Here is a 12392-nt window from a genome sequence, read left to right as displayed (position 1 = left end):
TGCCCTCCAGGAGAGAGTACTGACAGGCTTTCCCCTTTTTCACTACTCAGCCGTCTTGAGAGCAACAGCTGTGTGGACCAGTCTCAAGAGTTAACGTGGAGAAAGGGCCCAAGGAGTATCTTATTGTGGGTCCCAGAGATAACAGCATCAGAAATGCTCCTTTGCATTCCGTAAGCATGAAGTGCTCCTTTGCAGAAATGCTCCTCTGCATGCTCCTAGCTATTGTATTTGGACACTAGCAAGGTCAGAGCCAAAAAAAAAAAAAAAGAGATTCTCCTCTTAGCCTTGAGTAGACGTGGACAGCTCATCTTTTAACCCTGTGTGATGTCAGGCTGGGCACAACAGTCAGGAGAGTGATGAACTCTCTTGATCTGACAGTCTCAAGTTCCCTGGGGTAGGCTGCGCCTCCTCTGAACTAGCTGGGAACTGGGACTTGATGTGGCTATGATGGCTGACTTGCTTCCTTCCACCCAGGCATGCCAGCTTGCAAGTTGGGCCCTCACCTCCATCGTTACGTTGTACACATCCACAGGGACACATTCTAGGCCCTCATCACCGCAGCAACCCGCACATCTCATCAGAGGCACACACGATGGCTTGAATATGTACTCCACCTCATCGGGGTACTCCTGGAAAATGTCCACCAGGGTTTCAATTGTCCTGCAGAAGCTGCGTTCGTAGACTTCCAGGAATTTGATAACTAAAAGAAGGAATGGAGTGAAGAAGTTAGTGCAAACTTAGCTAAAGAATGCCTAGTTCTTCTCCCCTTAAAACAAGCCAGATGGTTGCAACACATCTACCCTACGCTCTTCACTAACACTTGCAGGCCTATGTCTTTTGTCTCTGCCTTATACACACACACAATGCACACACAAATCAGGTGAGAGAGAGAGAGACAATCTCTTTTCCCTGCTGCTTCAGGGCAGAGGCAAGATTGACAAGACAGCCTCACTGTTTGCCTCCCTGGCACCAAGATGCAGTCCACAGGTGCCTCCTCCACAAACCCTTTCCCTGCTATCACACATACTCTCAGATGTGCAGCCACAAAGCATACTGGCTTCACCAAAAAGCACCTGAGGCTGCTGCAGGTGATCTGCGCTCTGAATCAAGGCTCTTCCCCGGTTTGCCTTTTACCCCCTTTCGAAACAGACACTGGATGCCCCAGTGGGTTTCAGAAGGCAAGGGATTAAGCCAGAAGCATCCTTTCTACAGACCTCAGCACAAAGACACTTCCCAGAACAAGCAGGGGGTTCTGAACCATGTATTTACATATCTTCATTCTTGCTGTCAGCTCCCTCATTTGCCCATGCAGAACATCCACCGTAAAAGGCCACCTCAGAACCACGACAGCACCTGCTACAAGCCACAGCCTCTGTGCCTCCACATTGACCACTTTCCCAGACCAAGGCACCCAATGAAAGATTCAGAGCAAACCCACAGCACCCCCAGGATTAACAAGACCACATACTTGGCTATGAAACCAGAATGAGGCAGTGTGGGAGGGGGAACAGGGTGGATCTGCTATTATCGCCTGCCTTCCCCACGAATGGAGCAAACACTGACTGCTTGCGATCTGCACTGATTTCACAAGCGTTTCTCAATGTTTCCCAGTCTCTTGCCAAAGCTTCGTTTTGCTACTTGGTCAAGGGTTGGAGAGATTTAAAGAGATGAGAGATGGGATAGATAAGTGCACAAGCACAAAACCCAGATGCCAGTGCAGTTCTGCAAATGGTGAGTACCTGGAGCCCTCCAGGCCTCACAGCTCTACCAGCATACAGGCAAAGGAGGATGCCTCAAACAGAGTAGAGGATAAGAGCACGCACAAAGAGACAGTACCTGCCCCACACTGTTATGCACTATAACCATACACCTGTACAGCATGCAGAGTCCTACAGCACCAGGGCTGATAACTCAGAATGATAAGAGCAAACTGCTTGCATCATGGAAAATAAATGGTCTCCAGTAAGCGTTTCTGAAGTGCCCTGAACTTGTGACAAACTGGCATAAAGGTTACTTTGCCACAAAAATGCAAAAGCTGCAGGGCTTGGAGCTCACAGCCTTCAGTTAATTGTTGAAAGTTAATTCTAGGTCAAGCAGAGCTGACAGTGCCACAGTGCTGAGAGCGGGTACAAGAGGGGAGGAGCTTCCATCTAGGGAGTCTGAAGTGTCAGTGTGAGCAGCTATTAAAAGATAAAGTGGCTTGTGAAAGGGAAATGTAGCCTGGCAGGCATGGACTGCTTGTTGGTACTCCTCATCTAGAAGACAGCATGTTTCTGTTCCTTGTCCCTTCCCTTCTTCTTCCCTCCTTCCTGAACTGCAGTGTGCCTCCTGTCTGCAGCTACCTCCTTCCTCTCATTCCCCTTCAGAGTGACCTTCGCCACCACCCGTGTTCCAAGAAATTGAACAGTTTAATATGTGGGAAATTCTGCAGGCACCATGACAGTCGCCAAACTGCACTGTTGATTATTCATGCCATGCCAGCAGAAAGGATCTGGGAACTTTGGCAGTAAAGGTACAGCTCTGGATAAAAATGGTTACAGACCTATGTCAAGGGGAGGGAGGGAGGGAGGGAGGGAAGAAAAGAGGGAGGGAAAGCGGCAGTTATCTGTGCAGATCAAAGGCTGCTCACCGCAGTAGTCTGGGGCATAAAGGAGGCAGAAACCGAAAGAGAGTAGGGAACTGAAGTGAAACTGATTCACCATCTGCCAGGCTTCCTAGAGGTTCACACCATGCAAGCAGCTGGACAACACCAGAGAATCCGGACTAACAATTGGCCACGAAACAGCACATTCAACTTCCTTTGCCGAGACTTTACTTCGACAGCTGCACCCTGATGACTATACTTTGAGATACAGGAGTTTTGATGGGATCAAATCTTTACCATAAAAAAATCTGGCATATTTTTGCTTTTAACACAAAGACTTTTTCCAAAGTCTGAATCAGCCTCTGAATAGGAAACAGGGAATTTTTCTCCAGCTGCAAGTCCACGAAAGGACTGCCACGAAAGACGCATTGCCTGGATTTTGCCGGACACGGAGTGCTCAGACAGAGACTGTGCAAGGCTCCAGAGTTCATGTGCAGAGTTAGCACCCAGACCCGAGCGCATGACTGAGGTACAGTCATCCTCACAGCAAAGCCCTGCCCCTGCCACCATACCCACACTGACTCCCATGGACCAGGAGTCATATTCCACACTTTGCTGGGCTGATTCAGTCTGTGCTTCCTTTCCATTGGCTGTGTCAGGGTCAGAAGAAGGTCTGTCTTTTACAGGGAAGCATAGGAAGGTCAGTGAAGGACTAACACCACTTGGCCTGCTCCTTTCCTGCAATTTGGGCTTCGGCCCACGTTAAAAGTTAATCCCGCATTTAACCCACACCCCTACCCTGCAAAACACCTCCAGATTTGAGTCAGAGGTTCTTCTTTGTGAATGGAGAGGGAAGCAAGGTTAAAACCCAGTCAGGTCCCACATTAACTCTTCAGGGCAGAATTAGCCACAGCAGGCAGGCTTAAGCCCAAATTTGGAGCAGTTGAGTGGGAACATGCTAAACTAGAAAAGGAGCAAGTCTATGGTCATTTTGCGTCTCTCTCTGTCAATGGTTTAGCAGCAATACAGACACACTGTTCTTTCAAAAATAAAAGTGCAGCCACAAGTGCTGGTGGTTTCCTTTATTTATACCAGAAAATCTTTTCTCGTGGAACAAACAAAGAGTGTTTGTCTGACTCCTCTACAACTTCCCATGTCACAGAACATGTGGAAGGCTCTCTTGAGCACAAAAGGGTAGGGGCTGAAGCTAAAATTACAGCCTCCAACCAGAGTTAAGTGCACCCCAAATAAAAACCTGTCACTGTTCAACAGCTCAGAGCAAGCACAAAATGGCCAAAGACCCAAAATCACACTTCAGCTCAACCCCAAAGACCCCGAGAGTTTCAGCAGAAGAAACTACAGAACTGCCCTTGTGGAATAGAGGCACATCATTGTCTCCACTTCACAGAAGAGAAACTGAGGTACAGAGAGAGGACCTCCAAGGTCATACAGCAGGACGGAAGGAGAGACAGGAAGGTAATGCCAAGAGTCCTGATTTCTAGCTCACAGATGTATCTGCCTCCCAGAACCAGAAATAGCACTAAGGCAATAGCACCAAAATCTCACTGCTCACATTGCCAGACCAGCTTCTCCTGTGATCCCATCAGCCTTCTTGTGACAAAGAATTAACCGCTGTTTGATTCTTCCCCTACCCAGGAAGGTAGCTAGACACAACAAATGGCACTAGATGAGCACACCAGCTCTTTTCTACCACCAGCAGAGGACTGGTTACCATAATAAGCCTCACAGTGGGCTCCATCTTGATCCCTTTGGAGTCACTGAACCTTCTTCTGTTGACTTCAGCAGGAGCCAGGGTCAAGCACAACAGGCAGCAGCCCACCAGCAAATCGGAACCTTTTGCCCATGCAAAATGGACACCTATCCCAAACAAAGCCTGACACAAACCTCTGGCAACGCACATGCAGCCCATCACACACAGAAAGTTACAGAAATTGAAATCCAGTGCGACAAAAAAAAAGAAAAAGTAAAAAGGCCAGTGTTGGCCCACAGTGACAGAGCCCTCTGCTGACCTCCGGCTGGAATAACGCCACGGGTCACAACCCACACGGACCCTGCCAGACCTTCGCCAGACCCTGCCATACAAACTGTGCGCAGCTCTGCTATGAAGGTACAGGGCAAAACACGGTCACAATGATCTTGAAGCAGCTGATGATCACCTCAGCCTGAACGCTCCACAGCCCTTATACCCCGCGTCTGAACTGAGGACAGTGGACAGAGAGCCTACCTCCTGCCACACACAGAGCTCTACCAGACAGGGCACTTGCAGGAGGCATCTCTGAGTAACCAGGGGACTGACTGCTCTTCTACTCTATCTTTCCTTGCACAAACCAGCGAGGCAGAGGACATTGCTGCATCCTGGCCTTTGGGCAGCCAGAGAGACAGAAAGTCGCAACTGCTCCAGAGGCACCACCCTGTTTCCTCACCAAGCAATGGTCCTGTCCACAGTGGACCAGCAGCCACAAATTAAGTTGAATCTATTAGATCACGCTGCTGTCCCCTGAATCTGCTATCTCAAACCAGAATAAAAGGGTGTATTTTTCAAGCCTGGCTTGAAGCCTGTGCTTCACAACATCCTGACTGGGCGGGTTTCTGTGACTGCTAGGACTTTAGAAGCTCATCCTGGGGTTTTCCTCCCTTTTCCCAGGGAGGAAAGAATGAGACCTGGGGTGCTGCTTCAGCCTTTGTTCGGGGATCAATTGCCATCACCAAGCCAGGCACTGCCAGCGTTGCCGGGGAAGAGGCGGGTGGCAAAGATGACAAATCCCTTCCTACGGTACTGTGGCGAATCCCTAGCAAACTGTTCGCCTCTACTCAGCTCTTTGTGTGCACGCATATATATATATATATATATATATATAAGCGTGTGTGTATGTGCACAAGAGCACGCACGCAGTTTTCCTCAGAGTTGTGGATACCAGCGGCGGGCTGGGCCGGCCCTGCCGCACGCCCCGGCCGCACGGCCGCCCCGGCCCCAGCGCGGCCTGGCCCCAAGGCGGCCTCGGGCCGGCGGCGGGGGGCGCGGGGTGGGGCAGGGGGGCGGCACGGCCGCCGCGGAAGGGTTGATGGCGGCGGCGGGTCCCGCCGGCAGCCCCCCGCTCCCGCCCGCAGCCCCCGGGAGGTGGCGATGTCGGCCACCGGCGGCTCCCGGGGCCCAGGCCTCCTTCCCCCGAGCCCCCGGCAACCCCGTCCCGCCGGGAAGCCGCCCAGTGCTTACCTTCATTGGGTTTCCGCTCCCCATCCCCCAGGGCAGGAGCAGCCTTCGACAACTGCAAAGATAACAGAAAATCGGTCACAACGCGGAGCCGTTACGCCGTCCCGGGGCGCGGGAGGGTTCCCGGGCCCGCCGCCGGCGCCCCGCCGAGCAGGGGGCGGAGGGGTGATCCCCCTCCCGAGGTGGAGCCGCTCCCTTCCAGCCGCCTGGGCGGGCACAGAGGGACCTTTTGTTCCCCGCCGCCGACCCCCGGGGAGCCGAGAGGGGTACGGGCGGCGCGGGCGGGACGGGCCCGGGCCGAAAGAAGGGGCAAGAAGGAGAGAGGCGGCCGAGCCTCTGGCGCGGCGGGCCCCAGAGAGGCCCCGAAGGGAGAAACGTGTCCCTCGGGAGGAGCTTTCGGTGGCTACATTAAAAAGAAAAAAAAAAAAAAACAAACGAGAGAAAACCTGGGCCGAGGGCAGAGAAGAAAAATAACCGAGGTGACCCTCTGCCTCTGACATTACCTTTGGGCACTGCTCTTTTCCCCCCGGGGCCTCCATTTCCCACTCCCTGTAAAGGTAAATCCAGCCCCGGGAGGGCAGCGTGGGGAGCAGGGCGGCCAAGCCCAAGAGGGCACCACTCCCCTCTCAATGTCACGAATGCCTATCGACAAGCCAGTGGTGCCCACCGAGGTGTTGGTATCTGGCCGGGTGTCAGCGCGATTAACTGTGACAGCACCGCTTCGCCAACCAACACCACCAAACTGCCTGGGTTTCCCTCCTCTCCTCTGCAGGGGAGGGCAATGTGCACCCTCACCAAGGGTCCCAGTCCCCAGCCCCTGCATGGCTTCTGGCCACTTTCCCTGGACAAAAACCAAAAAGGCCCCGAGCTCTGTGTTTGCTCCCGCTGCCTTTTTGGGACAAGGGGCATTTCCAAACCGCTGACACGGGCAGGAGTTGTGACAGGTAACTCACTCCCTGACCAGGATGGAGAAGCATTACACTTCATGCTTTACAAAGGAAGTATTTTTTTAATTCCAGGTGAAACAAAAACTCCACTCTTCCTGCTCTGCGTGAGGGTTTTAGCTCTGACGTAACTTTCCAGCCAAGTCAGATTTCCCCCTGCTGTTCTGTTCTGAACCAAAAGCAAAAAATGCCCAGCTTTCTTCACTTCTCACAGCTACGTTACCACCTGTGTGATGCCATCCGCCCCAGAACCTGCTGCCTTTTGACAGAGGCCCCAAAAGAGTATGGTGATACATACAAAAATCCTGCTTCATCTGTGATACGCTGCATTTAGGCTTAGAAAAAAGTCCCTCTGAGCCCATACCTGGAGACAGAACTAAACTGAGCAGGCAAAGTCCAGTCCAAGCTCAGAACTAGAATCTATTGTCAATGGTCTTCTAGGCAGCCCAGTGCTGAAGGCAGCACCACCACCCCAACAGCTCAAAGTGTCCAGCTTTTAAAAGAAGGGGGCAAGAGGGATGGCGAAGCCCTAGAAGCCCCTCTCCCAGCCGTTCCTTTGTGTCTCTGCACAGTTCCCTTTGTCTAAGGTCTCCCTGACCGAGCTTTCTTGCTTCTTGTTTCAACCAAAGTGTCTCTGTACCTGGGCATAACTCAGCAGCCCAGGGCTGAGATGCCCCACGTGTGGATCTACTTCTTCTCTGGGGAGCAGAGTGCTGTGTGGCCAACCTCAGTGCTGTGGCAACAGTTTTAAAAGCAGGTTCCTAGAAACAGTTTCATTCCTGAAGTGTGAAGGTCACTGCAACTGAACAAAATGGAGGCAGCGGAGGTTGCAGCGGCCTTCCAAAGCCACTCAGCGCCTGACAATCTATGGGTCAAAAGAAAACCACATCAAGGGCAGAAAAACCTCAATCTGTGTCGTAGCACAGGAAGAGGATCACGAGTCATGTCAGTTTATCCGAGTCACAACTCCCCGAAGAGCTTTTGCAGAGGGATTTTTCATTCACGCGCAGGATGACCATGATGGTCTGGGCAAAATCAGCTCAGAGATACCTTGAGGGTCATTCTACCCACTCTCTATGTGAGGCTGCTCTTCACATACAAGCACACTGTGGCGATGGGAAGCAGCAGCAAGCCACACATCCTGATTGCTCACCTGCGCCTGGCTAGCACCTCATCCTGCCCCCACATACTGCAGCAGTTAATCCAGAACTCTCTCCTAGCACTCACCTAGACCCGGGTTGCAAACCCAGCCGCGGACGGGAAAAGAGAGCAGTACAAAGTCTGCATCTGCTCCCAAGAGACCTCTCAGCAGAAACCTGAGAAGTTTCCCAGAACTATCAGTAACACACTCCCTGCTCACTATACCAAGAAACAGACAGAGCAATGGGGAACCAGGCCTGGTGTGCCCTTTGGTGGAAGCCTGAAGGTCACACTCTCCTCTGCTGGCTTTTGGCATTACCCAACAGCGCTGTAACACAAATTTCCTTCCAATAGATTTTCAACATTTCACAGAGGTGTGGAAGCAACCCCTGGGCTTGAGAGAGGGATAAATGACCATGGGAATGGGGCTGACCAAGGGGAAGCTCCTTTGCAGGTCTCAGAAAATGCATGTCCCACAGTGGAACAACAACTTCCCCTCCCCCTAGCAAATAAACCCACTTCACACCATCCGTATGGCTGCACCTTCCCTGTCCCAGTCCCTGTCCGAAGCAAGTTATTCTCTGAAGGGAAAAGGTTAATCAAGTAATTTCTCTCTCTAACCATCACCCCCCTCACCACCAGCAGCAGCACTCTTTCTCTCCCTTCCCCTCCCCCTAATCTGTGCAGCCTCATTAAAAGAGCTTTGTAACTGTTTAGGACTGGAACAAACAATCCATCCACTTTGAGAGGGACTCTGGGACAGGAGTTAAGGCACTTTTCGTCTTAGGCGCTAGAAATTCTTCTCAGCGGTTTCTACTTAGGGGGGGGGGGGCTGGGGGGCACTCTCTGCACTCCTTCTCCATTGTACATGCAGGCAGGGGTCAGTAATCCCATAAGCTGCCAGCACAGCCCAGGCACCTCTGACACGGGGCAAGACGGACGGGAGAGCGGATTTGAGGTTGGTCAGGAATCAGCAAGCTCCTCTGAGATGTCAGCACGGGCTTCCCCCTCCCTTGCTCCCCAAGGAACACTCCCCTTTCCCAGCCTGTCCTCAGACCACAGGCCTGGAGTGGCTCTCGGGAAGGTGACCTGCTGCATCCCCGCTGCCAATGGGCTGGTGAAGCAGGTTCTGGTGGCTCCCCATCGTGGCCTGGCGCAGAGGCACATCGAAGGCAGGGAGCGTGGTGGGTGTGCAAGAATTAGCAGTCTAGTCACAGGCTCACTTTCCCTCCCTTGGTGTCTGATTGCTGCCTGTTCCCTATGGCCATACAGATGGTGTATCCAGGTCCCTCTGCAGTTCAGGGAAGAGTTCCCAGACCCTCATCAGGGGTGACTTGCGACCAGGCTGCCACGAAGATCCACAGACAAAGGAAGATGGGGAACAACCAACTATCCTGCGTCCTCTGTGAAAGGAGGGGACTGGAAGGGGACAGCAACACAACCTCTCTGACCCTATGGGGCGAGAGGACTCTGTGCCACAGCTCAGTGAAGGCAAACGGCCAGGAGGGTGGCACTGCAAACCCACCTCCTTCTCCCACTCCGGCACAGAAGGGCTGTCACCACCAGTGGAAGCAGACACCTGTGGCATCAGTGCTGCCCAGTCCTGTCCATCCTACCATCCCAGCCTTGCTGCAGCAGTGTCCATAACAACCTCCCCAGTAAGGCATCAATCTCCCTGCCACCTCCACCTGGAGTACTGTGATTCCTGCCTCCATCCTCTTCTGCCTTCAGCAAAGTTGCTCGACACACTCTGGACCCTGCTTTCTCAACTCAGCCTCTGCCAGGGCTTTTATTTAATGCTTTCCACCGCGCCTGGCTAGCTAGATAGGTTTTATTCAGCATGACAGCCAGATTAACAGTACAGATAAATATTATCATCAAAGCACAAAACCCTAGTCCCAGCGTGAAGAGTCATGCCTTCTGCCATGCCCAGAGTCATCGTCAAGCTGCCTACGTGAGATCTGTTGGTATTTCTAACGTTCTCATCACCGTGGTGCCCGGGTGACCAACGGACAAATAAGGACAGAACCGAAGGGCAGACCTCACTGTCGATCTGCCAGAGCACTTATATGGCCTGCATCACCCAGCTATCTCAACATCTTGCCATCTCTCCTGTATCTATGCCTACAACTTTCTCCCCTAACCCTACCGGCAACCCTGGAATTCCCCCCTACTTTTTCCTCCCACCGTTATTCTCTTTTTTCATCAGCACCATCCTCCTGCCTAGGTGAAATGGCAGTAAGAGGCTTTTACCCGACTCCCGAGGACAGACGGACCTGGACTTTACCTGATCCGCTGTTTCCTCCTCTGGGGAAGAGGAAGGGGAGGGGAGAAAGAGCAAGGGGAGGGTTAAAGGGTATTATCACTAGACACCAACACAGAGTTGTCTAACCTATAGCCAGGGTACTGACACTACTGTACAAGTTTACCAAGGAGCTGGGAGGCAAAGAAGCCCTCGATTTAGGTGAAGGTGGAAAAAGTCTTGGAGAGCGGAAAGAATTGTCCCAGGAGCCAAATCTGGCAGGCAGCACAGAGCTGCTCCGTGCTACACTCTGCGCCTGGGATCCCATCAGGCACAGCCTAATGTGTGGCTGTCACTGGCGAAAGTAGAGATACAACAGGCTAGAAACAAAGCATGCAGTGCTACATGACTTCAGTTACAGCTGAAATGGCTCCTAATTGGGGAGTTACCTTCCAGCATCAGTGCTGAACAAACAATGTGAATAACTGATTAGTTTGCAAGCGACATTTATTTTCAGGATTGTGGGAGATGATCTGGCCCACGTTGTCTCCAAGTGACGAGAAGAAATGGCAGGAGAGAGCTAACCTGTGATAGCCTTTAAAACCTAATCCCTGCCCGCCTAGTGAACAGCCACTTTCACGTGGGCACTCCGTCTAAACCCCTTAATATCTCTTGGCAACACAGCCCTCTTGACTCTTCAGAAAACAGATTTATAGGATGGGTTTGCACAGAAAGCTTTCTTTCTTTCTTCTTTTTTTTTTTTTTAAAGAAAAGAAGAAAAGGAGGACAAGTTGGTTTCTAATCCCCCGGGAATGACAATGAAGCAAAAGTAAAAGTGACTGAAGAGTGAGAGAAGAGAAAAATGCACAGTTTTGTAATCTCGGTGCAGGAGATATGTATTTGGATTAATTTTTTTTTTTTTTCATCCTGGAAGAAATTCAGGATCCATTTTGTCCTCTTTGATCTCTATTTGTTTTTCCAGCTAAGGTATTTTGAACTCCACTCGGCGGTGCGAACCCGAGCTGGGACCCAAGGCAAATACCGCCGAAACACCCTTTTGCAATGTCAGGAGACCCGGGGACGGCAGGCGAGGCTGATGCAAGAAGCCAGCGCGCTGCCTGCCTGCCCCACGCCGCGCAGCGCCCCGCGCCCGGCCCCACCGGGACCCCACGGCCCCGCCAGCCCCGCGCCCGGGGTGCTCGATGTGCGCACATGTGCGCGGACGCTCCGCACGGCTCTGGGGCCCCGCGAAACGCTGTGCCCACCCCCCAACCTATTCCTCCCTACCCGCCCCCCCCGCGCTGCAGCACTGCACGCACGCACACACACGTGTGTGCGCTGCAGGCACCCACCCGGACCCGGTGCCAGCAGCGCGGCGGCATCGCACCGAGCAGGTGGGAGGCGAGAAGGATGGGAGGGGGCGAGGATAAAAAAAAAAAAAAAGGGGGGGGGAGGGGGAAGACGGGAAGTCTCTTTTTCCACCGCCTCCCCTCACCCTCTATGCGGGGCACAAAGCCCCCGTCCCGCCGCCGCCGCCGCCCCGTCCCCGGCGCTTACCTCCGCGCTCTGCAGATAGAGCAGGGCCGCCAGCCCCCCGTGGATCCAAGTGAGCAGAAAGTTCATGGTTGCCGGCCCACGCCGCGGAGCAGGGCCCGCCGCGCTCCGCCTCGCCTCCGCCCCGCTGCCCCGCCGCGCTCTCGCCCGCGCCTCCTCCGTGCCCGCCGCCGCCTCCTGGGGTGCCGCCGGCTGGGCGCTGCGAGGGACTCCGAAGGAAGGGAGGTTGCTCTTCGGGGTCTCTGATTTCACCCCTCCATAAGCCCGGCTCTCCGCCGGCCCCAGCTGCCTCTTTCGGTGGGCGCTCCGCCGGGCCGAGCGCAGGCTCCGCGGCCGCCCCGCCGCCGCCCGGCCCCCGCTGCCGGGCAGTCCGAGCTCCACAGCGGCGGCCCGTCCGCGGCCGCTTCTCCCCGCGCCGGGGCAGGCAGGCACCCGCGCCGCGCTCGCTCGGTTTCGCGCACTCACGCCAAAGTTTGGGCGGAAAGTTTCAATGCATTTCTTTTCCTCCGCTCCCTTTTCGCGGAGTCTGCCTCCGGTGGCTCCCGGAGATGGGGGTCGTCTCCCCGGAGGGGAAGGGGCTGATGCCGCCGCTCGGCCCGACCCCTCTCCACAAGTCGGGGTGGTGGTGGTGGTGGCGGCGGAGGGGACGAACACAGCGGTTCCCTCCTGCCCTCTCTCTTTCTCCCTCTCTCTGTC

At 53.8% G+C, this 12392-nt stretch overlaps 1 protein-coding gene across 7 annotated transcripts in view; it reads right to left on the bottom strand.

Moving 5' to 3' along the window:
- VEGFA (vascular endothelial growth factor A) overlaps positions 1 to 12392 on the bottom strand; it is a 23281-nt gene extending 10889 nt beyond the window's left edge. For all 7 annotated transcript variants that reach the window (XM_061991226.1, XM_061991227.1, XM_061991228.1 and 4 more), the window contains exons 1-3: positions 11700 to 12392; positions 5820 to 5871; positions 504 to 700 (exon numbers count right to left, since the gene is read on the bottom strand). In XM_061991226.1, coding sequence (XP_061847210.1) covers positions 504 to 700; positions 5820 to 5871; positions 11700 to 11765 — 315 coding nt within the window. In that variant the 5' untranslated portion in view covers positions 11766 to 12392. The remainder of the gene's footprint in view (positions 1 to 503; positions 701 to 5819; positions 5872 to 11699) is intronic.

Source organism: Colius striatus, chromosome 2 (genome assembly GCF_028858725.1).
Source record: "Colius striatus isolate bColStr4 chromosome 2, bColStr4.1.hap1, whole genome shotgun sequence".
In the NCBI taxonomy this organism is placed as follows: Eukaryota; Metazoa; Chordata; class Aves; order Coliiformes; family Coliidae; genus Colius; species Colius striatus.
The sequence above is the reverse complement of the archived record's forward strand: the minus strand, read 5'-3'. Positions and strand labels throughout refer to the sequence as shown.